General features: G+C 43.5%; 1 protein-coding gene across 5 annotated transcripts in view; it reads right to left on the bottom strand.

Moving 5' to 3' along the window:
- The window catches only part of TRIM9 (tripartite motif containing 9), a 112,616-nt gene that overhangs the window by 23,061 nt on the left and 64,209 nt on the right, over positions 1-25,346 (bottom strand). For 3 of the 5 annotated variants that reach the window (XM_032623205.1, XM_032623203.1, XM_032623207.1), the window contains exons 3-6: positions 24,569-24,691; positions 10,615-10,725; positions 9,333-9,486; positions 1,134-1,291 (exon numbers count right to left, since the gene is read on the bottom strand). In XM_032623205.1, the coding sequence (XP_032479096.1) occupies positions 1,134-1,291; positions 9,333-9,486; positions 10,615-10,725; positions 24,569-24,691 (546 nt within the window). The remainder of the gene's footprint in view (positions 1-1,133; positions 1,292-9,332; positions 9,487-10,614; positions 10,726-24,568; positions 24,692-25,346) is intronic. The other 2 variants (XM_032623204.1, XM_032623206.1) reach the window with 2 other exon arrangements.

Here is a 25,346-nt window from a genome sequence, read left to right on the forward strand (position 1 = left end):
AGGAGGCAATGTTGCAGGGTGGACAGGAGCAGGTGCTTTGGGGTCTGCCTGATCTGAGCTCATCCTGTGAGCTACTGGGCACTGAATTGACCTCTTTTAGCCTCAGTTTCCTTCTCTGCAAAATGGGGACAAAAATACCTACCTTATGAGGTTGGTGTGAGGATTATATAAGGTCGTACGTGCAAACTGACTAGCATAGTGCCTTGTGTTTAGCATGGGTCTGGCAGCTTACTGAATGCTAGTTATTAGCAGATAGGGCTTAAAAGATTAAAACTGGGTACTTACAGTTACCATTATGCTTATTATTATTATTGGCATTTATTCAGTATATTATACCTACTGAGCTCTTTATTCACCAGTATGATTTGTAAAAAACAGGTTTGAAAACACGCAGTGGTCTCTATGCTATGTTTATAACCCACTGATAACTTCAGAAACTGTCACAAAGCATAGGAGTTTTGAAGTTTAGGAAGGGAAATCATGAGTATTCAGATTTTCACCACAGTACAGAAGGAAGAGGGAGGAAACAGGGAAGGGAGGAAGAATGACATTTCAAAAGCTTAAAATAAATCCTAGCATAATGCATCCTTAGCATAGGTTAGGCAGATGCCTCTCTCTTTAGCTGTACACGTTGCAACATTATGCTGATGTAATGAGTAAAAATAATTTGCATCAAAAGCACAGCCTTAAAATGACAACTTGTCAGTGAGATACTCAGTAGACTGGGGTCTGAGATCGCAGCATGCTAAGAATTTTATATGAATTATCTAAGTGGCTCTTAACAACAGTGCACGAGGTACGTATTATTGTCATCCCCCTTTTACAAATGAGGACCTGAAGGCTCAGAGAGCTGAGAAATGGGCACAGTCCCAGAGCCAAGTGGGGGAGTTGGGACTTGAATGCAGGCAATCTGACACCAGAGCTGGCAGTACTGCACGTATCAATATTTTCTCTTCAGAAGAGTGGAGCAGTTTCTATTCAGGGACTCCTTTGTCCTTCTTTGATGGGACATGGAGAAAGCAGGCCTCAGATGAAGAGCAGGCAGGCCCTGCCGGGATGGGTCGGAGACTCCATGGTGGGTCCTCCGAGGTCGTCACCGGTTTTGGCTGACAAGCCGTAGGTTCTCCACTTACCCGGAACTGACCACCATTGCCGTCATCCAGCTCCAGAATGTATCCTTCGGCGGGCACCGTGGACAGGGGCGGCTGTTTCCAGGACAGCGTAGCGCTGTTGTTGTGGGTGCAGCACTCCTCCAGCTGTAGGATGGGAGTCGCTGGGACTGGAGAGGAAGCTAAACAGAAATTAGTGTAACACTGGCTTCTGTCGAGCTGCCAACATTTTCAGTATCTAGGAATGAGAAGCACGCCCTTACTTAGGCCAAGTGGCTGGGCTAAGCAGCTAGCCTGGGGTGCATGGAGGTGGGGGGCGCCTGAACAGGATCCCTCCTAGAGTCTCCAGGAGTGGCAGTGGTTTCTGGTCTACTGCGCTGCCTTTTCCCAGCTCATGGTGGCACTTCCTACCTTACCTGGCGGGGAGACAACGGCTCTGTTCTCACCCCCTTGAGCACCGAAGACATCACCCCTAAGAGAAGTGTTCCACGTAGGAAATGGATGTCCCATCCAGCCCACTGAAGCCTGTTTCACCCCCATAACACGGCTGATGAATTTATCATAGAGTTTATTCTGAGCCTTAAACCACATTTAATAAAATGGGAACTGCCTATGCTGAGAAATAGCTCTGAAACCACTATATTTCTAAGGTTCTATCATTTCTTATTAGTGATTCCACTCAAGGTTTTGTACACATAAGTAGCTATAGCTCTGGATTTTTGAAAATTTGGTACCAAGTGACACAAACAGTGATTTCTCAGTTTTGAAACTTCTGAGGAATTTGACACCATTCTTTCAAAGCAGCTATACCTTGAAAATGGCACTAGCTCAAGTCTGTTCTTTCTGTAGGTGTAGAGCAGTCAACTGGGAACCTAGAGAGGAGTATGGGAACAGATGGGGCCTGGCAGGGAAGGTCAGAGTGTCCCTGTGACCTTGTGAGAATCTGTCACAGTGTTACTAGTCACAAAACCACCCCCCCCATTTTGTGCTGAGTCTTGTATTACTTAAAACTGCAGATTAGTTGAGCCTTCAGACATACAGACATAGAAATGTCAGCGAATGAATAATCCTAGCTCCTAACATATGAACTCAATTTATGTATCTGGGAGCAGTGTTTTTACAAACTGCTTAAAATTATTTTTCAGCACCAAAACATGAATTTATTTTTGTAGCACTTTAACACAGGAGAGGATGGTGTGGACCACGTCCAGGGACATTCAGGTGAACAAATGTTAACTGTGGAACACCTGGTATGCTGTACCAAAACTGGACTTGGAGTGTCATGCACTGAATTAAATCTCCTTGCCAGTCACCCCAACTGAGATGGTTAATCTAACAGCAGTTTAGAAAACAGGTTCTGTGGTGGATTACCTAGAAGACAAAAGCAGTGACTATAAGTGATATGAAGGTGAAGCAGGTCTATTATCCTATAATTAACAAGGCTGGTACATGACAAGAAAACCATGCCTGAGTTACCAGATCAAACATAATTAAATCAAAATTACCCCCAGGTAATTGGAGGTCATCAGTTTAGGAAGGGAAATAACGTTTCAAGGTTCAATTGCACAGGGTTCAGGTGGAATCTTATCAGAGAACAATGGCTCTGCAGCCGCAGAGGAAATCTGGAATTGGAGGAAAGGAAATAAACGCACTGCGTTGTTCAATACATAGACTACAGGACCGGCTGGGAAGAGGAGACAGAAGACAGAGCTGCTTCAAATGATTCTAATGACCATCTACATGTAACAGGTATCATCTAGGAGTTGTAATTGGAGGTTAACTTAAGGTCATTATTCCAGTTAGGAATTTACTTTTTCATTTAAATTTTTTTCCGTATAAACAGAATACATCTTAACATATCAACAGTGGAGTAAAATCTGACAAGTTTAAGCAAACCATTCTTCAGAGGGCTTCTAGAGACATGGAATGATTCTCCCTGGGGACATTTGCTCTTAGCTGTGCCTAATGGTTACAGCTTTCCATAAAACAACAATTTCTTGGACTCTATTTCATTATGTGCCCTATCAGTCTTCATTTTCCCTTTGTTCATGTTTCAGGCAAGTTTACATTTCATCAATTTTAAAATCAAAGAATAAGATCACAAGACGTTTTCAATTTGAATCATACAAATACTTGCAATGTCTCTGATAAGAAACCTCAAATTTCCCATATAGACATAGGTATAATTAAAAGATTAATTGAAATACATGGTATCATATATAATTAAAGCATGTGAACTTCATTCATAAGTCCTCAATGGATACACTTTAAAAGGCCAAGAAGAGAGAAAAAAGTCTAACCAGTCACTAATCTTCAGATCTTAACAGTGTCCCAAATTTAAACAAACAAGCAAACAAAGAAAGCAAAGTGAGAGACAGAGAGAGAGAGAGAGAGAGAAAGGAAGAGAGAGAAGGAAGGAACCCAGAAACATTTGCATGTACCTAAATCTATTCTCAATGTGCTGAGAATTATTTTTTCTTTTTCCTTATTTACCCCAAAGTGATGTTGCATATAAAAGGAAATGTGACATAATTACAGCCTCATTAGCAAAGACTAAGGCTGGCATTTCAGAACAACGGATTTTATACTGGGTGTTATATTATTATTACCCTTTTTCACTTTATTAGGTATAAAATAAATGACCTACAAGAATATAAAGTATTTTCAAATTGATTTATCTCTTGTGTTTTGGAAATGGACAGCATTACAGTTCCTGGGCTGAACTCTGAGAGAGAAGGTTTTATTTTATTGAAATTCCTATAGTTGGAGCTACAATAACTATCTTAACTCCTTCATGATCATTCCTGGACATGTTTATTTTTCCTAAAGAACTAGTTTCCCTTGACCTGATCAGAATTCTAGTACTCAGCATCCTTTTAGCCTGTAAAATCAAGCTTCAGGCTAAAAATTCTCTTCGACACAGGAGGGTTGGTGTTCTTATTGACCTCCATGGGGTCTGGTGGAGCCTCATCTCAAAATTAAATTCTGCCACAGTGGCTTGTTATGTCTTACCTTTTTTTGTAAGGTCTTACCTTTTTTTTTTTTTTTTTTTGCTGTGCGCGGGCCTCTCACCGTTGTGGCCTCTCCCACTGCAGAGCACAGGCTCCGGACGCGCAGGCTCCAGCGGCATGTGGGATCCTCCCGGACCGGGGCACGAACCCGTGTCCCCTGCATCGGCAGGCAGACTCTCAACCACTGCGCCACCAGGGAAGCCCTCAAATGTCTTACCTTTTAAAGGCCATTCTAGTTCAAATTATCTCTCACGTTTTTCACATTTGTTTACTTTTCCCTCTTCCCAGTACTTTTCAGATTGAGAGCACTCACACCCATCCAGAATTCCTCTGTGAGGTTTCACAGGAGTGTGGTGAGGACAATGGGAGAAAAGAGATCCCCTGCTGTGGAAACACTGCTGAGGGCCAGACTGTGGGCAGAGGCTTACATGTGTTCACTCATTTAATTTTCAGCATGACCCCACAAGGTAGGTACTGTTATTATCCCTATTTTAGACAAAGAAACTGAAACACAGAAAGAGTTCACCACTAGTCAGTGGCAGAGCTGGGTTTTGATGCCCAGCTGGTTGGTTCCAGGGGCTTGATGTTTTTATTTCCTCTCCATTCTGGGGTTCAGTAATAGTGAATGAGACGGAAAGTGTAGGCCTAATTCCAAGAGAATGAAACATTTTTGGTTCCTATAATGTGAACAATAAAGCTTCTCAAGAATTGCTGGTATAGATTAAAGAAACATTTCACCTTAAGAGCTATGGTGGTTGGGAAAGCAATTTTACTCCGTCATGTTCTCTGAAGGTTCCTTTGTAGACTGTCTTTCCTTTTTATGGTGGTTGAATAATACAAATGGCATCTGAGGAAAGTTTAGACTTTAGAGGAAGGACAGGCTGTTTCTGGAAAGCTATCACTAGTACTTTGCTAAGGATAAATGTGAACACGGGCTTTGAGGACACGAATTCCAGGCCCTCAGACCATGAACAGATTCCACACGAGTCCGCACGTGTGCTCATTCCCATCACTGCCAAAGCTCTGTGCATTCGTTCTCCATGATTTATAGGAGGGTCTGTTCAGATCATACTGTCCTTGCCCATGACCTTGGTGCATACTCAGGGCTTTTAACATTCAACACTAGTTAATGAAGATAAATGTGTCCTTAGGTGAGTAGAGGCACTCAAGGGATTAACAGCCATTGGTCTATGTGCTAAAAACGCTTGATAGACCATTAGGTCAATGTTTCATCCTGGGCTGGAATGAAGACACTGGTGTTTCATTTCAGCACTGACTCATGAACCTTGGACCACTTTGTGTACTTAGGCAATTCTGGGGTAATATTTTTCTGGGAGAAGGTAGGTGTCTGAAGTCTATTCTGAGCCAAGCAGCAGAGCCCTTGATAGACTGGGAAAAAAAACATTAAAATTTCCTTCCCATGACCTGGTAAGCATTGAAAATAGCCATTTAGAATTAAGGAAAAATGTGTTCATTACTCCATAATAAAAACAGAAAACAAAGTTTAATCAGTTGTTTTCTACAAAAGAAAAGCCTGAGAGATCAAGCACAACTCCCATAGTCTGGAAAGAGGGTAAGATGATTTTCTAATCAAAATGCAACTGGAAAACATGCCATCACAATTTAGGAATATTTGAACAAAGGGGGTACCAGCATTCTCTACTCAAATCTCAATTGCCTGAGGGTGATATGGAATCAGAAAGAGCAGATCAGTTAAATCCTTAACTAATAAGAGAATAATTTCAGGCAATGCATTTTAGCTGAGTAGCAGCTGGCCTAAGTGGAAATATTTAAAAACCAATCACAGACCTACCTTCTTTGATATTAAAAAAAGAAAGGCGGGCTTCCCTGGTTGGCGCAGTGGTTGAGAGTCCGCCTGCCGATGCAGGGGACGCGGGTTCGTGTCCCGGTCTGGGAAGATCCCACATGCCGCGGAGCAGCTGGGCCCGTGAGCCATGGCCGCTGAGCCTGCGCGTCCGGAGCCTGTGCTCCGCAACGCGAGAGGCCACAACAGTGAAAGGCCCGCGTACCGCAAAAAAAAAAAAAAAAAAAGGCACCTGAGATGAAATTTCAAAACCAGAGAGATGCTCAGATTTTGAGTCAGGCATTAAACAGATATTCTAGCTGTAAGTTTGAATCATAGCTTTAAATACATATTTCTAGTAACTTTGAAAATATTTTAAAGTTTCTGCTAATCCACTTCGCACAATTAGATATCATATACTGAAACTAACGTATTGTTAGTCTCACAATGGTCAGATTAACACCATTCCAAATGCTACTTAAATTTGGCCATTTGTACATGGATATTGGGGTGTAATTTCTTGAGATATTTTTACTGACAAGCTGTGAAAGCACAGTTTATTAAACTGACTATGAATACCCTAAGAAAATAAAAAGACCAACACTACACAAGGCAAGGTTGTGTATATACTAACAGATATCAAAGGGGCCAGTAGGAGAAGTCTTAACTACCGTCAATCAAGTTCTACTGTGTCATACCTTTTGGCTTTTTCTTTCCATTGAAAGCATGACAGATAAAAATTATTTAGATTCTAAAGAGGACTGGGCTCTCACTGAATTAATTAAACTTAATGAGCACAAAGCAAAGCTTATAAATGAACTCTGCAGAGGGATACTTAACAGAAGTAAATTAAATTAACATGAAGTGTTGAAAAGGAAAATGGAATAATCCACTCTCATACCAAATGACCTGCTATATTGAATTCATAAATAACTGTTCTGGATAATTTTGTGTTCCAGGTGAATTTTTGCTGTGAGAGTTTTCTGCGTTTTGGCCTTTAGCGTGTGTGACATTCTCTCCTGTGTGTACAGTTGTGTCCACACTTAACTCCTGTGTGCAGCCCTAAATGGCCAAGTGAGAATGCTTTAGGAATGTGGTCTGTGATGCACGACACGTGAACCTGCAGTTCCCACATCAGATGAAGGGCCAGTTCACTCCAGTACAATAGTTACCATCGTGCCAGCTGGCCTGGAGTCCACCATGGCAGATGGACATGACTCAGGACGGATGGGGGAGGAGAGGGCTCTCCAGCTGATTAAACCATCTGAAAGCCCTGAGGCTTCTATCCTCTACCAGCCCCTCCTCCTGCCCCATCACCAAGGCTAATTGGATTGGCTCTTTTTTTTTTTTCTCTTCCACCAAAAGCCCTTACATTGCCCTTTTGTGACACATTTTCTCCTCTGAGCTACTTATGACATAACCTTTCAATGATTCTACCTCCTTGAAGGAACTGGGCAAAGAGAGAGGCTGATCAAGGGGGCTTTACCTCAGGCTCTCTATACGACTTGGATGGTGACACATCACAGGCTACCGTGTAGGTGTTAAAGAAAAAAAAATTTTAAAGCTTGAAAGCACTGCTGCAACAAAAAATTAAATTTCTTAAGTTTAAGAGAAGACTTCAGTTATTCCTTGAAGAAGCCACTTAGTAAGGCATTAACTTTACAGCACAAACCAGAAGTTGTAGGTGTGGGTTCTGGAACCATGCTTCCCGCGTTTGAATCCCGGCCCTGCCACTCACTAGCTGGGTGAGCTCAGGCAAGTAACCCAGTCTTCCTGTGCCTCAGTTTTCTCAGCTGCCTACTAGGATTGTGAGAATAAAATGAGTTAATCCATGGAAAGCAATTAGGAGTGTGTCTGGTTTGGTAGGCAGTCAGTAAATGCTAACTATTTTTGTTACTACAACGAAGCATTTTTATTTATAATCTATACACTACTTACTTCGAAAATTAAGGCATTATCCCAAAGCAATACATATGAAACAAAAAGATGAGAAAACTGAAAATAAAAGAGGGCCAAAATCCATTAAAAAAATGAGGGAAGTACATGTACCAGGGACAGGGATGAGTGTAACTGCATGATGTAGTCTGTAGCCCTAACACTCGCTGGGTTATATGGCTCTCTCTGTCTAATAAAAGGACGCATGCAGATTTTTCTTAAGAAACAAAAATGTTAAAGCACTGAATTCTAAGTTATTTATTACACGGACGCTTAAATTGGGAGAAGCAAAGAGCAAATCAATTTCTTCAGTTTTAAAAAAAGATTAGAAAATGACAAAGTTAGAGGGATAGAGGACAGATCAGTGGTTGCCAGGGATTGGGGATGGGGGAGGGGGGGCGTGTGGGTGTAACTAAAAGAGGCAGCAGGAGGGAAATCTTTGTGGTGATGGAATAGTTCTGTATCTCCATTGCAGAGGCGGTTATACATGTGACCTGATGGCACAGAACTGTACCAATGTCAATTTCCTGGTTTTGATATTATGTGATAGTTAAATGCTAGATGTAACCACTGATGGAAACTGGCTGAAGGGTACCGGGGACCTCTCCTTAATATTGCTGCAACTTCCTGTGAATGTATAATTATTTCACAATAAGAAGTTTTAAAAATCAGAAATATTTTTCAAATGGGCTATTACTTACACTGCCATAAAAATATCATTGCATGTTTGGTTTGAGTTTTTAGCTTTTTTTCAGAGTTATTTTCCTTAAGATAATTTTAAGTACTTGTACTTCCCCTCAGCCACCCCAAATCTCAAACAGATCTTGCCATATCCCCTAATTGCATGGACCAAAAAGTTTAAAAAGTTAAAATTTATTTCATATTTTCATTTTCCTTCTGTGTCCAGGCTCTCGTTTTCCTGACCACTATAGGCAGGCTGACTGATCCTCTCAAATTCCCGCTAATCTACACTCAATTGTTTGCCACTATCTCTACTCCTGTGGAAGCAGTCTCAATTCTAACTCCCTTGATTTATATCAATATATCTGGGTTACTATCTGTAACAAGATTTTATGTACAGCTCTCTCTCTTTCTTCCTCTTTTTATGTCAGCTATTCTCTGATGCTGAGCATGTGAAATCTCTAAGATTCTCAAAGACGCAAGCATTGAGTTGATCTGGATTTATCTGACTTTCTGAGAGGCAGGTCACCCAGCTAAAAGGGTACATTTCTATTACATGATAAGACAGGAGCCACTCCAGATTTTTGTAACATTAACCAGAGAGGGGTGTGTGTGTGTGTGTGTGTGTGTGTGTGTGTGTGTGTGTACTTTCCCACCTCTCAGCTGATTTATAAACCTGGAGGCTGCCTTCTGTTTGCTGCAATCTGGCAAGCCGCCTTTATCCTGCTTCCAGCACCAGGATCCACTTGGGGTACTGCTATGACTGGGCAGGGGGGTGGCACAGGCACTCACTTTTCATCTGCACAAAGTCGAGCTGGTGGATAGACTGCAGCAGAGGGCTGTTGTCCAGACTCAAGTCGAAGTCCGTGGTCATCCTGGGAGTGAGCGTGCCTTTCCCCCACTGATCCTCAGTCAGGTGCACTCTCCTTATGAGGGCGTCAGAAATCTATCGCAACAAAGACCACAGCCTCAGAAATACATCCCCACAATGGACACAGAGCTCTTCGGCTCTCCCAGAGCAGCCCACCGAGTGCCTCGGGACTCACACCCTTCCTGTCTCTGTGCAGGCAGCAAGGAGCCTTTTATGACGAGGGTGACCCGTGATTTACCATGAAAATCTGAACACTTTTGGGAGTCAGAGGGAGGCACTATATATAATTAGCTGCTGTTAATTGCTCTAATATATGATCTGGATATATGATCATGCTGTTTATGACTTATCAACTAAAAGCCAACAACACTAAATAATGATATGTTAGCAATTAGTTAAACCTACTAGAACCAATGGCCCTAAGTTTCTGATATGAGCTGTGGGTATCCTGTCAAGACTTAGAAATTACTTTTATTAAATAGTTCAGAGAGGCTGCATATGCTAACCTGTAATATAGAATTTCCTACACTTTAAGCACATCATCTTCATGTATGACTTTATTCTTTGGTAGAGAACTATTTTGTTTCTTATATTTAGGTCCCCTCTGTTGTTCTTGGCCAGTTTGGTAGAATGTCAGTTGGAAGGAATCTACACGTTCCTTAATAAAAGGTCCCTTAATCACTGGGATCAAAAGTCAGGTAAAATTTAGTTGACATCATAACATGTCACTAAAACAACTCTGAAGAAATCATGAGACATCCAAGGAATGAAAAAACTTCAATTTATTTGGGAAATCACTGACTTACTGGCCAGAAGGAGGTGTCAAAAAAGGTAGAAACCTTGTATAATTACATCTCTAGCTGACAAAACTGTCCAGGATATTAGTAAAGGAACCCAATTCTTAAGCAAGGCAATAACTCTGTTTTGGAGGAACTTAGAGGGAATTATGTTTTCATGATCAAACATAAACAAAAACAAATTTAAAAGCCCATGCACTTCTCAATCTTGTAGCACGTGGTGGCAGAGACTTCTGAGAAGCCAGTGAAGTTCTGCAGGCACCCATGTCCGCACGGCCACACAAAGGTGGGTTCTGATGTGCAGGGGCCTATGCCCAGCCAGGGCCGTTGGGAGTCTGGCCTTGGCGTTGTAGACTCAGTCTCGTGGGGCATTGAGAATCTGAAGCAGAAACTAGTTGACACTTACCTGCAAAAAGCCACTAGGATCATTTTCCTTAATCACCTCCAGGCAGTACTCCATGAGACCTGTGGTCTGGCGCAATTTCACTGTGCAGTGAGAGATCTGATCTCGAACCACCTAGGATTGATGAGACAACAGAATGGTTCAAAATGGCAGAGGGTAGAAAAGAAAGCAAACTGGGACTTTGGAAAGCTTCTTTCAACCAGAATCCAAGAGCATCATGGAATGGAACTAAATTTATGAGAATATTTGTGGTGTGGCAATGTCTGCTGTGGACAATGGCTCTGGAAGACGGATTAGATAATGGCTTTTATGGGGAGGGGCTTATAACAACTGGACCCATCAGAAAGGCACACAGATGTTGGACCTCTGGGAAGCGGGTTACCTTGGTGCCTCAAGGGACATCTTCCACAGGTCCCCCTCACTCCCCTCTTCCGGGAGCTGCTCTAAGTGGGAGGTCGTGGAGAGCCTGTCAAGGAGCTGAGTAACCTGAGGCGCAGCTGCAGCTTCTGCTCTGGGACAGAAGCCCTCTACCGGTCCCTCCTAAAGAGCAGACATCATCTGAACCCAGATCCTCTCTTGTTCCAATTCTCTTTTCCCTGGGTGGGTGGTAGAGTAGGGCTAGAGGTGGAACTTGCTGAAAGACAATGAGCTAATGACAGCAAGTATGCCAGAGAAAGATGGATACAGAATCACGTTATAATCCACTTAGCATTACTCACTGCTTCACTTTGGAAAGCAGTTTCAAAGGCAATTTGCCGAGAGATGAGTCTACCTTAACCTAGAGAGGCATCTCTCTGAACATGCAGTTTTTCTCTCCAGGAAGCTGTCTTTGCCCAGTGTCAAGGGCATGGCAGTCCTTGAAAAGTTTCCTTCTTTAGAAACGTTCAGCTTCTGTGTCCTCTGCTCAGTGACCCAAATCCTGAAGCAGTTTTTGAAGCATAGAGTTGAACAAGGGTTTTCTAGGAACCTCAATTACTCATCCTCTACATTTATACTACTTGGCAAAAGCCTCAAAAATAACCACCATTCTGGATTTTATGGGTAATAACTAAAAGGGGTTTTAATAACAATGATTTTTAAAACTTTTCCTTGTTCCTTCTTTTCAGTTTTCATTATAAATTTATTTTCCATGAAAGATTATGACATCCTCTTTCAAAAACAATAGGAAAATAGGTAAAAAAAAAAAAAAAAAGAAGCAAATCACCTCACCACTCCAATGCAAATTGTTAAAGCATTTTGATATTTCCTTCAGTTTTCTTTCCGAGCTAGATTTAGTTATAGCTGCAATTATAGTATGTGACAATTTTATCTCCTCCCACTTAACACCATATCATAGACATTTCCCGTGTTGCTGCCATCAATAAATGTTACTGGTTACATAAATATCTGATTGCGTGGCTTATCATAATTTAACCTATTTTTTTGACACAAAGTTCTTCCTAATTTTTTGACAGTTCATCCATTCATTATTGTTGATCTTCCTTTCTGATTTTTTTATTTTCATAAAATATACATAAAACTTACTATTTTAACTTTTTTTTTTTTTTTTTTTTTTGCGGTATGCGGGCCTTTCACTGTTGTGGCCTCTCCTGTTGCGGAGCACAGGCTCCGGACGCGCAGGCTCAGTGGCCATGGCTCATGGGCCCAGCCGCTCCGCGGCATGTGGGATCTTCCCGGACCAGGGAACGAACCCGTGTCCCCTGCATCGGCAGGCGGACTCTCAACCACTGCACCACCAGGGAAGCCCTTGAGCATCTTTTCATGTGCTTATTGTGTATCTTCTTTGGTGAAAGGTCTATTCAAGTCCTTTGCCCATTTTTAAATTGGATTGTTTGGTTTTCTTCCTATCTTTTGACGCACAAAGTTTATAAATTTTCATGAAGTCCGATTTGTCTACTTTTTCTTTTGTTGCCTGTGCCTTTTGGTGTCATATCCAAGAAATCATTGCCAAATCCAGTGTCATGAAGCATTTGCCCTATGTTTTCATCTATGAGTTTTATAGTTTCCATTCTTACATTTCAATCTTTGATCTACCTTGGGTTAATTTTTATACCTGCCCAACTTCATTCTTTTGCATGAGGATAGCCAGTTTCCCCAGCATCATTTGTTACAAAACTTCCTTTTCCCATTGAATGGTCTTGGAACCCTTGTCAAAAATCACTTGACCATATGTGTGAGAGTTTATTTCTGGGCTCTATTCAATAGTGGTCTTTTGTCTGTCTTTATGCCAGTATTATACTTCATAGCTTTGCAGTACATTTTGTAATTAGGAAGTGTGAGAACTCCAATTTTGCCCTTCTTTTGCAAGATTGTTTTGACTATTTGGAGTCTCCTAATATTTTGACAGCTGATTTGTTATTGCTTTTAAACTTTTAATATAATTAAAATAAAAAATAAAATGTAGGCTTTAAAATCTCTTTATCGGAATTGGTGAAAGAAACCAACTTTGATGTGGGGATTGTTTTGTGCTTTTGATTGGCGGGGGTGGAGAGATCAAATTTTAAATTCACTGTTTGATTTATTTTCTTCTGACATCTAGTATGTTTCTGTCAAACTACCACCACCGTCTATTGGTCTGGGCTCAAGGAATGCAAATTACTATATTTTATTATTTTACTTTAAAATCGGAAAGTAAAGAAAGGTTAAGTTTCTGCTTTTTAGGGGAAGAAAAACACCCACAGGTTAAACCCTTAAAAATGCAACACAGGTGACCTACAGCTAATACGCTACTCCTCTCTGCTATATGAGGCTTGACTAAATTGTTCCCAGAAAATGTTTTTACATTTCAGCCACCTGTGCATCAATGCTGCTAGGTAGCAGAAACCTCAGCAGTCACCATTCACTATCCAAATGGCATCTGCTCTAGACTATGCAGAACTGACTGGTACTGAAAGTCCAAACAACAAGCACAGACTGGATCTGAGCGCTGTAACCCAAAGTAAGTCTGCTTTTGAGGCAAAAAAGACGGAATTGTGTTTACTTTCCAGAACATTCAGCTCAATGATAATTTTATGACCTAAATGTGCTGAAATAAATACATTACTCAGGCCTCATAAAATTCTATGTCTGCCTCTATAAATTTCCTTCTCAAGCAAGGTTTTTTGGTGCAACAGGTGTTGTGGGAATGTTGGGGGCTCTGACTACTCTTAAGAAGCTTTGCTGTTGCACTGCCAAGAGTCTGTGAGTTTCAAGGCTGTTTGCCATTGGCTCCTGTAGTCCATGGTTCAAGCTTCTTGGAAGGACTCAACATCCCTAAATTCTTGGCTCTCAACTCCCACTGTTGCCACAATGGATGCTGGTCCATTTTTAAAGCATTTTAATGAACCGTTTCGCAATGATCACAGTAGCCTGTGATAAAAATCACTGTTAAAAATTAAACAGTGAGGTTCCCAGAAGCAGCATTTTTGGGTGTTTCATAACTAACTTTTTTTATAAGACTGAAAAAAATTTTATTTATTTATATATTTATTTATTTATTTGTGGCTGCGTTGGGTCTTCGTTGATGAGCACGGGCTTTCTCTAGGTGTGGCGAGTGGGGGCTACTCTTCGTTGCAGTGCGTGGGCTTCTCCTTGCAGTGGCTTCTCTTGTGGAGCACAGGCTCTAGGTGCACGGGCTTCAGTAGTTGTGGCACGTGGGCTCAGTAGCTGTGGCTCACGGGCTCTAGAGCGCAGGCTCAGTAGTTGTGGTGCACGGGCTTAGCTGCTCTGCGGCATGTGGGATCTTCCCAGACCAGGGCTTGAACCCATGTCTATAGCGTTGAGATGCGGATTTTTAACCACTGCGTCACCACAGAAGTCCCTCATAATTAACTTTTAGTTTCTCAAATAATTAATCTAGCAAGATTTCCCATCTTATGGAAATCAGCCAGATAATTAAATCTTTTAAGAGTATAAATGTTTTTTTCTCTGAGTGTCTTTTTTTTTTTTTTTTTTGCAGTACTCGGGACTCTCACTGTTGTGGCCTCTCCCGTTGCGGAGCACAGGCTCTGGACGCGCAGGCTCAGCGGCCATGGCTCACGGGCTCAGCCGCTCCGCGGCTTGTGGAATCTTCCCAGACCGGGGCACGAACCCGCGTCCCCTGCATCGGCAGGCAGACTCTCAACCACTGTGCCACCAGGGAAGCCCCCCCCCCCTTTTTTTAAAGATCTTTTTGATGTGGACCATTTTAAAAAGTCTTTATTGAATTTGTTACAATATTGCTTCTGTTTTATGTTTTGGTTTTTTTGGCCACAAGGCATTTGGGATCTTAGCTCCCGGATCAGGGATCAAACCCCTACCCCCTGCATTGGAAGGCGAAGTCTTAAACACTGGACCGCCAGGGAAGTCCCTCTCTGAGTGTCTTTATCAGCTTTCTTACTTGCTACCTTCTTTACTCTGTGTTATTTCTACCACATTATTATTATTTATTTTTACATTATATTTTTTTATGAAAAACAATTCTTAGGAAGCCAGGCCATATCACTTTTTCTTTGAGTTCCACATTTCTGTGCAGTGGCTCTGATGCTCTGGAGAAACCCTTGGCACCATGTTTGCAGCTGGCTGGATTTAAGTAGTTTCTTTTATTTATTTATTTTTAATTTTTTTTGACTGCGTTGGGTCTTCGTTGCTGCATGCAGGCTATCTCTACTTGCGGCGAGCGGGGGCTACTCTTTGTTGCAGTGTGGGGGCTTCTCCTTGTGGTGGTTTCTCTTGCTGCGGAGCACAGGCTCTAGGCCCGTGGGCTTCAGTAGTTGCGGCACGTGGGCTCAGTAGTTGTGGCTCACAGGTTCTAGAGCGCAGGCTCAGCAGTTGGGGCACACGGGCTTAGTTGCTCTGTGGCATGTGGGATCTTCCCAGACCAGGGATTGAACCTGTGTCCCCTGCATTGGCAGCCGGATTCTTAATGACTGTGCCACCAGGGAAGTCCGGATTTTCTTTTCTTAAGAAGGAAATGTACAAGTTGCAGAAGTGACACAAATAGGAACTTGGAAACAATCTTCCCGTTTTCATGTGCATTAAAGCCTAAACCAGCTCTCAGGGGACAATTAATCTGTGGTCCACAGTTTCAGAGAAGGCTTCCACAATTTTATAAGCAGTCACCATCTCTTCTGGATGGCAAATCCTACTGATCACTTGAAGAGCTTTATTTTGTTGAGTGGCAAATTTATAAAGGTCATTTCTTGGGTCAGGATATGACACTGTACCTTTTCGGAAAAGGAGAATTTGAGAACAGACTGCTGTGCCCCTTTGAATGCTTAGACTTTTTTAGTGTCAGAGAGTAACCCACGAGAGCTTATACAGTACAAATGTGAAATTTCATTCTGCCTATCCACAACTACATTTTCCCGCCACACCTTGAACAGGCCACTCTCTCGCCACTCAGCTCAGGTGATACAAAGAGCAGCAAGAACTGAGGTTAATTAAGGGGAATTTCATTATTTTATCCAATATTGACCTTGACACCTTTCCTCCACCTCCATTCACCTCTCCCTCTTACATGTGGCTCTTTAAAAATTGTTCTTTAAATCTTCTTTTTTTTTTTTTTTTTTTAAATTTATTTATTCATTTATTTATTTTTGGCTGTGTTGGGTCTTCGTTTCTGTGCGAGGGCTTTCTCTAGTTGTGGCAAGCGGGGGCCACTCTTCATCGCGGTGCGCGGGCCTCTCACTGTCGCGGCCTCTCTTGCTGCAGAGCACAGGCTCCATACGCGCAGAGCTCAGTATTTGTAGCTCACGGGCCCAGCTGCTCCGTGGCACGTGGGATCTTCCCAGACCAGGGCTTGAACCCATGTCCCCTGCATTGGCAGGCAGACTCTCAACCACTGCACCACCAGGGAAGCCCTAAATCTTCTTTTTAATAAATACTTTTTCTCATAGTATTTTCTCTCATCATGGGGTCTGGAGGGATAAGACTAATGAGTTTTTAGTCTAAGTAAATACTAACATTCTCTCTTTCATATTTCAAGATAGTCTTTCTTAAATAGAATCTATACATTTCCATCACCATTTAAAACAATTTCCTCGAAGTATAATGCAATTCTTTTTTTTTTTTTCTAAGATACAAGTACTTTCAAGATACAGTCTTGAAGAATTTATTCTTCACAGGTCCCTTTGGTCAGTGGGGATAGTTTTTTCTATGTGTCCCATAATGTCCTGAAGCAAGATGCCCAACTGATACTTGGAATTAACTCATTGGTGAGTTACAGGTGAAGTACTTTGACCATTAGATTCATCTAGTAAAATAAATAATTCTCTTGATTTTCTCCTAGAGTAGAATATTATCTCCTATATTATTACATTCATTGAAACTTAGAGGCATTTAAATTAAGGAAGGACATTTTTAATTTCTCACATGCCCCCATTCTCCCACATGGTTTATGGAAATACAGCAGCTATTTCCCCCATTCTCTAGATACCATCCTCTGTACTAGTGTTATTAATTGAACCACACTGGCAACTAATTATTTCAAAGACAAGTCTGAGGTTTTGAGTTTTTAATCAATAAAAGGATCATTGGGCTGCCCTGGTGGCGCAGTGGTTGAGAGTCCGCCTGCCGATGCAGGGGACACGGGTTCGTGACCCGGTCCGGGAAGATCCCACATGCCGCGGAACGGCTGGGCCCGTGAGCCGTGGCCGCTGAGCCTGCGCGTCTGGAGCCTGTGCTCCGCAACGGGAGAGGCCACAACAGTGAGAGGCCCGTGTACCGCAAAAATAAATAAATAAAATAAAAGGATCATTTAGGCCTATTAAATAAATAAAACACATACCTGTTTTGAGGAAGGCTTGAGATTTTAACAGTAAAACTGTGAACTTTCTATCTCAGAAGTGTGAATGCCAATAACCTCATCAATAAACATTGAGTGGAATATCCAAATTATGCTCTTAGTGTATAGAATACTGTATCCTTGTACAGAGAAGTTAATGAAGGAAGAAATACAAGGTATTTGGAGAGAGAGAAGCATCCTGGTGTGGTCCCACCCACACAGGAGAACATTTACAATTTATGCTGTTCCGCAATGAAAGTGATGCATCCAGTATGGTGTTTTGTAAGATGTGAGATACGGTGGATTATTCCACCATCTTCACAGTGTGCTTTAAGTGTCTTCTGGAGCTAAAAGTGTCACTCATATATGGGTTTAGGCAAAGGGCATTAAACAAGTTCTGTGACTATGCTTCATTGGCATTGCCAGAGTGGGTTGAGGGTGTTTAAAGGTATGTCCTCTAACCTTGGTGAGTTCCAACTGTGTGTGATGGCATCCTGACGATTCCACGGGCACCTTGGGCACTCTATTCCTTACACGCCCTCTGTGACTTTTGCTCCTACACGGTGGGAAGCAGAGGACCACAGAATTTGCCGAATGAATTCCCCATTAATGATAGGCTTGTAATCAATAATAACTGTGGTTAAATTATGAAAGTTGACCCCCAAAAGACTTCTGTGAGGGCAAAGGTTTCAAGTGTTCCAGTGTGCCTAGTTTTTCCAAATGTCTTCACTGTAATGAACTAATGGAACTCCTTGCCAGTAGTTTTATGGGAATTGAGTGGGTTATTGACTTTTTCTTTCTAGTTTTTGCTTTTCTTTCTAGAAATGACTGTAACAGTCAAATCCTATCTAATTATTTTTAAATTCTTTGTGAGCTTGGTCGTCTTTCCTTCCCTCCTTCCTTCCTGACTACCTTCTTCCTTTTCTTCCATTCTCTCTTTCTCTCTCAACCTGAATCAAAGGATTACTTGCCTGTTATGAAGCATTGGCAAAATGGCTTAAGTAAGCCAGTAATATCCCTAGTGTAAATTTCTACTCTTAATGATATGGCCCTATAACTAATGTTTTTGCTAGCATAATGGGGACATACAGGCAATACATGGTAAATAATAACAAAGATAACAATGCCAATCGTGATAATGAATCTAACAAAACCCAATGGTACACTTGGATTCAAAATCAAGCATTCCATAGATAACTACAGTTGGGACATGGAAGCCCTCTGTAAAAGTGAAAGCTCTGTAAAACAGTAAGCTTTATGATTAGCCCTCAGCATTCTCACTGAGTAATGTCATTGGTATGTTAATTTACCAACCACACATGGAAATTAAAGATTAGATTTTCTCAGACTATATTTGAATAGTTATAACTATTTTTCTTTCAGAGGCTCTAGAGTTGCAAGAGAACCAAGAAACCAAGAAGACACCTGTCACTTATCACCTATCATCATAGTTGTGTACTATTCAACACATGAATTCATTCTAAAATATTGGGGAGAGAATACATTTAAGATGATTGTGGAATTATTTCAAATTCTGAATGTTACATAAATAAAAATAATTCTCAGATATTTCTTTGGGCTTACCAAAAGAAAGATGACATTTGTAAAGTTCCTGAATAAAAAGCATAGATCTCATTAATGGCACATTTTAAGTGTTGTCACAAATTCCCTCTGAGGATCACAGGCAATGAAGATATTTTAAAGCCTTACTCAGCTAAGGAAGACCCGGGAAGGATATTGACAAAATACACAGTTCGTACAAGAAAACTGGGGACGCAGCTAACTCTGCTGCTAGTGGGAATATCACCCAAGTAGTACCAAATGTGAGTTAGTAATAGTTTTTGAAAGCTCAAAAGCACTTTTTCCCTCCAGTAGCTTTCTGACATTTGATTAGTTTACCATACCCTGAAAACAGACATTTGGCTCCCAGTGTGTTTTCAAACCACAGGACAGCATTAACTATAATTTATATTTCAGACAGTGTTCCTAAAATATGGTCACATCTGCATATGCCTCAAAGCCTTTTTTTCAGCTTTTAAAAATAGCTCACCAAATTTGGTGCACTAGTTTATGCGATGATCAATTATACTCAAGCCGCTAAAGAATTTCCTAGGTTCAGAGACAATCACACCAGCACATAGGCTAATTTTACAATATGAACTCTGGTCTTACGGAAATTGAGTCCCTAGGAGCACTTCTTCAGTGTGCTGAGTGAGACCATATTTCCAGTCTTCCAATGACAGCAACCATAAAGCTAATATCTTGAGTACTGTGCTAAGTGCTTTACAATGCCCTGTGAGGTGTCGACTACGTCTAGCCTTATTTTACGCACAGGTGAAAGAAATGGAGCTGTAGACTTGTCCATGGTTAGAGACCTAGTAAGTGATAAAGTCTGTCCTTACGCCCCGTTCTCTATGACCCAGAATCTGGGCTTCTCATCCCTCAGCTCCATCTTGCCTCAGAACCAGAACTGTTCAATCTGCTCAAGCAATCAGTGCTTTCAGAGAGGGGCATGAGTAGATTATAAAGACTGCCTTTATGCACACTTGCTTTCCAGCTCCCCTAGTCTTTTGCATGGCTCAAGAAGAGAAGGTTGCCAGAAAAACACACACATACAACTCTCCTCTTTGTCAGCAAAAAGCAGGCCCCCAAGAGAACTCTGCCAAAGGGAAGCGGAAGACCATAAGATTACCCCTGCCAGACCGTGAGTGATGGGCTAGCCAACAAAGACAGAAAGAAGTACTGTGCTTGGCAAGCGATGTCTATAAAAGGCCAGTCTTTTCTCACAAATCTGAGGAGCAACAGAAGTGAGAAGAAAGGGAAGAGGCAGGAGGAGAAAAGCAGAGGGAGGGAGACATTCGGAGGCTGACATCAGCAGTCGCGGTGTCGACCTTGCTGGCTGTTTTCAGAAGCAGCGACATACAATCAGCTGAAAACAGCAGAGAAACAAATCACTCGAGACAGAAGACAGAACAGCTTTGCTGCCGTGGGCCACAGCCAGCCACCTGTCTCTCGTTTCAGTAGCCCTTTGGGATCTGGGGCAGGGAACTCCACCCCGGACAGGGTGTAATGAGGGCAGGCAGCTGCCTCTGCTCAGTGGTCCCCGAGTGCATCAGTGTGCTTGGCCGGTCAGACCACCAGCACCGATGAACTGACGCTGGACGTGGGGTTCCCGAGATGCATTTCGGCTATTTCTGTGCCATCCCCATCCATCCCCACAGCACAGCCTATAACTGATTTCCACACAGTCCCGTCCTGCAGAGGCAGCACTAAGGAGAGGGAGACAGGGGGCTCTGCATTTTTTGATAGGGATAAATGATGTTTTCTCAATCCTCGATCCCCTATCTGTCCAGATTGCTGCCCTTACATCTCTCCCGTATAGAAAGCCCAGAGATGCCACTGTCGTCACCCTATGACTTAACACAAACTGTTCCCAGTTTCTGTTTAAAGATGCCAGGAAAGTGTCTGCAACGTTTCACAAAAGAGACGTCCGTTAAGGAAAAAGTTAAAATTTTATGGCTACATATTAAAACGGCTGGTCCACTATTAGAGGGAAAATCCCAGCTGTCCAGCTCATTGCCCGAAGACAGCTGTGGTTTTATTTTAGATACTCTATTACTCTGTGTGGTTCAAATGACATTTTAAGTTCCACTATAACAATAAAAGTTCTGGGTTTCTGAAGGGTGATAAAAGGGAGGGCTATGGTGATAATGCTTTTAGTAGTGTTAGAGCAGGAGATGGAAACAGAAAAAGCACCTATCGGTCCTCATGACTAACTGGGTGCACCAAGACCAGGGTGCACTCTGCTGATCACCCTCTTCTTCTCGCACAGCTTGGCCCATCCCTGCAGGCAAGAATGCAAGTCGCCATCAACACACGCCTCCCAGACTTTGGGCTCCTCCAATGCCAGCTTTTCCATGAGGCACGCTGTGACCCTTTTAGCTGGAAGTAACTTTGCCCTCCTCACAACTCTAACGACATGGGCCACCTTCTCCTGGAAACTCACTTTCTACCTGTGTTGGAGTCATCTGTGGGTGTGACTGATCTCATCCACAGGACTGTAAGCCCCATCATCCTGAGTCACCTTTGTGTCGCCCTCCCCCTGCCCCTGTGCCCAGCACTCTGCTCCTAGCAGGTGTGCATTAGGTAGGTGCTGGCTGACTGGTGAACGGATTAGGTAAATCCCCGTACGCCTTCTCTCTGCATTGTACTGCCAGCCAGAGGCAGTAGGGGGCCACGGTCAGATTCTGGGTTCTGAAGCCAGGTTGCCAGGACTGGAATTCTGGATCCTTGGACCAGTTCTTAATGTCGTGGTGCCATGGTTTCCTCATCTCTAGAATGTGGATAATAGTAATAATGACCTTGCAGAGTTGTTGTGAGGAACAGAGGAGCTGATCCCTGTAACACACTTTGTATAGTGCTGCCTCAAAGAAAGTATCCCTGAACGTCAGCTACTGCCGTTATGAAAGCCAGGGCTTGGTCATCAAGGATGCTCATTCTGTGTTGCTCCTGGGTAACTACAGAATCACATTTCACAGCACTTCTAGATTTTAATTCAGATAAAAAATGGTGACTCCAGGGCTTCCCTGGTGGCGCAGTGGTTCAGAGTCTGCCTGCCGATGCAGGGGACATGGGTTCGTGCCCCGGTTTGGGAAGATCCCACATGCCGCGGAGCGGCTGGGCCCGTGAGCCATGGCTGCTGAGCCTGCGTGTCCGGAGACTGTGCTCCGCAACGGGAGAGGCCACAGCAGTGAGAGGCCCGCATACCACAAGAAAAAAAAAAAAAATGGTGACTCCAGAAGAATTTTTCACTTAGGCCTAACTTACCTTGGATGAAAATGCTTATGGATTTAAACCCATTTCCCAGGTTGTTGCGGCTAAATGTATAAGGTTAGCATCCACATAGTACAACCTTCAGAGAACTTTCTGGGTAAAAAAACAGCATCTTTAATACACCCACACTTGTCTCCCGCACATTTTAGGAATGACTACATATGTTACCATGAAACACACACACAGTCCAGTGGCCCTTTACAAAAGTCAAAAGCAAAAAACTTGATCACAGACACTAAGGGACAGGAGCCTGGAAAGTGATGAGCTAGAGAAAGTCGTCTAAGTAAAACTCGCCCTGAGTCAGCACTTTGTGAGTCATGCATGACACGGGTCAGTGTGGGTGTCTCCCGAGGAAAACCCAGGGCTCTCTCGATCACCTGCAGTTCAGTGCGAAGGCTCCACAGGGCTGGGGTTGGTGTGGTGCCCCTCAGGGGCTTGTATTCATTCTAAGATGAAACTGAGAGGGTCTTCCAGTTAGGCCCACCACCCCAAAACAGCAATGGCCTCTCTGGAAGAAGCGGTAAGATCCCCAGCCTTGGTTTGCTGTCCAAGCCAACAGACTGAGGCTCTCTGACCATTCAATCCCTGGGCACCCTTCTTTCCTAACTCCTGGTTCAGATTGCAACTTCGAGACATGCAATTTTCTTTAACAAAGAATCTGCTGTGCCTCTCCTTGATGCAATTGCTCTTCTGTGTCACATCGGGAACACTCAAAGGGACATGGCTCTGACACAGCACCAGTGAGGTCAGGCCGGCCAACTTTATTGTAGGGCACAGCCCTCACAGGCCCTTTCTGGCTTGGACCCTGTTGTCGCAGCTCAGCCTCCATGTCACAGGCACCTTCAGAGTGACAGGTTGGTAAGTCACAAAGGCAGGGGAGAAAGGTTTCTATTCCGGCCACATCACTGCCCTGGCTTTGGGGAAGGAAGAAGTGGGTATGTGGATCTAAATGCGTTTCGAGGAGCTGCAGGTGGGTAGCAGAGGAGGGAACCTTAAGGAAGAAGATAGAGTTGGGGTTTCCTTCAACTTTGGAGAGATCTGTTAAGCTTCCCTGGGGAAATGTTTCTCTTTTCATGCTGCCCAGCCCCCCGTGCTCACAGCAGAGTCCCCTGGGCCCTGGGTGCTGCTGTGTGCTGGGCACAGATTAAGGACGGTGACTCCGCTGCTCAGGGCTCAGCACTGCCGTCTTGCTGCAGGTCTTGCTGAGGTCTCGTGCCCCAGTTAGCAACTAGTTTCTTGCCTTGTTTCTAGTAACCATGAACTGGGCACTGGCCCTGTCTGAAGTTTCCCTGCCACCAAGCTTTGGCCCCAAATCTTGTAAGCTCTGTTGTCTTAGTTCTTCATTTTGAAACTCTCCCTTGGCTCTCCTACTGGAATCCCACTCTTTTAGAAATGGGATCTCCTTTTGTTCTTCAGGGACTAAAGCCTGTTCCAAGCCTGCTGGGGATATCTGCCACTTCCTGGGCTGCTCACCAGTCCCCAGCTCCCCCGAGGCTGTGTCCCCTCACTCTTGCCCAATACTGAAGCTCCCTGATGCTGACTGCCTGACCCCAACAGAGAACCAATGGTCAGACCTCACTTCTCCCTCCACCCCAATGCCAGGCCAACATGGCACACTGCCCACCCACTACCCACTGGTAGCCACCCTGAGGCTATTGGCCACGTATGTGGCCCTCCCCGGATGGTCTACTTCTTGCTTCCTTCGGCTGGCCGCTGCCCGTCTATGTCTATCCAGCCTGCTCTCACGTGTTGCTGCCCTGCTCCAAGGGGGCAACAGATGGGGTATCAGATGTCTCCAGGAAGATCAGTCCTCCTGCCAATAGGGCCCCAGACTTGCAATCAATTGCTTCTACCGTGTGATGACCAAAGTCTGTACAGCTGTTCAGTTGCATAGTTCGCTTCAGAAGTTAAGACAAATCTTGTTTGCTTTCTGGAAAGTACAGATTCCATTTCCCAATTCAAAAATACATTTGCCTCTGCATGGCTGTTCTGGCCACTCTGTCTAAAATTTCAACCCCCATCCTTCGTATTCCCCATCCCTTTTTCCTTATTTTTTCTTAGCACTTTTTACTAACATACTGCATATTTTACTTACTTATCTTGCTTCCCGTTTATCCCTTCTGGTAGAACATAAGCCCCAGGAGGGCAGGGATTTTTATTTATTTATTATGTCTGTACCCAGAGCAATTCCTGGTCCAGAGAAATCACTCAGTGAGTATCGGTGATGTCAAGGAGGGAGTGAGTGGTGAATGAAGGGACGTGCCTGCTTCTCCCCGGCCGGGCTACTGGCCATCCAAGGCTGCGGGCGGGCGTACACCTGCCTGTCCCAGCCTGGGAGCCGGGCTTGCGGGCCTTCTGCTTCCCCCGGTGCGCAGCGCTCACCTTTAGCTTGTGCTCGTGCTCCTTGTTGACACGGGCGAGCAGCTGGGCTTTCCTCCTGTTGAGGGCGTCAATGAGGGCGTCACACTGAGCTACCAGGCAGGCCTCGAACTCCACACTGTTCTCCTGCGTGACAGAGCACAGCTCTCAGCCGCGAGGCGCCTGGGCACCTGGGGCTGCCAGAGACAGCAGAACCCCTGTCCACTTGTGGGGTGGAAATCCCTGCTGAAGGGAAGGAAGAGGAGCCCCGTCCACAGTGCACATTTGCTTTTTATAAATAACGGAATAAATTTTGTTCAACAGTGGTGGTGTTTCACGTTAAATTTAGATTCAAAGGAATAAATGTTACTTCATACATTTATTCTTATCAGAAGGAAATCATCTCCACAGTTTGACTTATATCAAGTAAAATAAAGTTTTAGTTTGTAGAGCTGAACATGAATCCTTTTGAGGGCTGGCACGCGCCCAGCTGTGCATGGTGGAAGGTGGCATTCAGAAAGGCTGGTTGCTGGGGGAATGGGGTCTTGTTGAGGCACGAGGGAGAAAGAATCATCGAATCCAGGGGGACAAAGAAGAAAGCGGATGGCAATCGTCTTCGATATTAAACAATAATCCAATGACGACAGAATAATCATGGGTAAAAGCACTTGCTCCTCTCATTGAAAAAGCAAGTCATGAGTGCATGTAGGCAGTGAAGAATAACTGGTATACGTAACAGGCATCAGCCTGCTGTAAAAATCAGATGTGAACCAACCAGCTTGTGGGGAACAGTAAGCATGTT

Source organism: Phocoena sinus, chromosome 2 (assembly GCF_008692025.1).
Source record: "Phocoena sinus isolate mPhoSin1 chromosome 2, mPhoSin1.pri, whole genome shotgun sequence".
NCBI lineage: Eukaryota > Metazoa > Chordata > Mammalia > Artiodactyla > Phocoenidae > Phocoena > Phocoena sinus.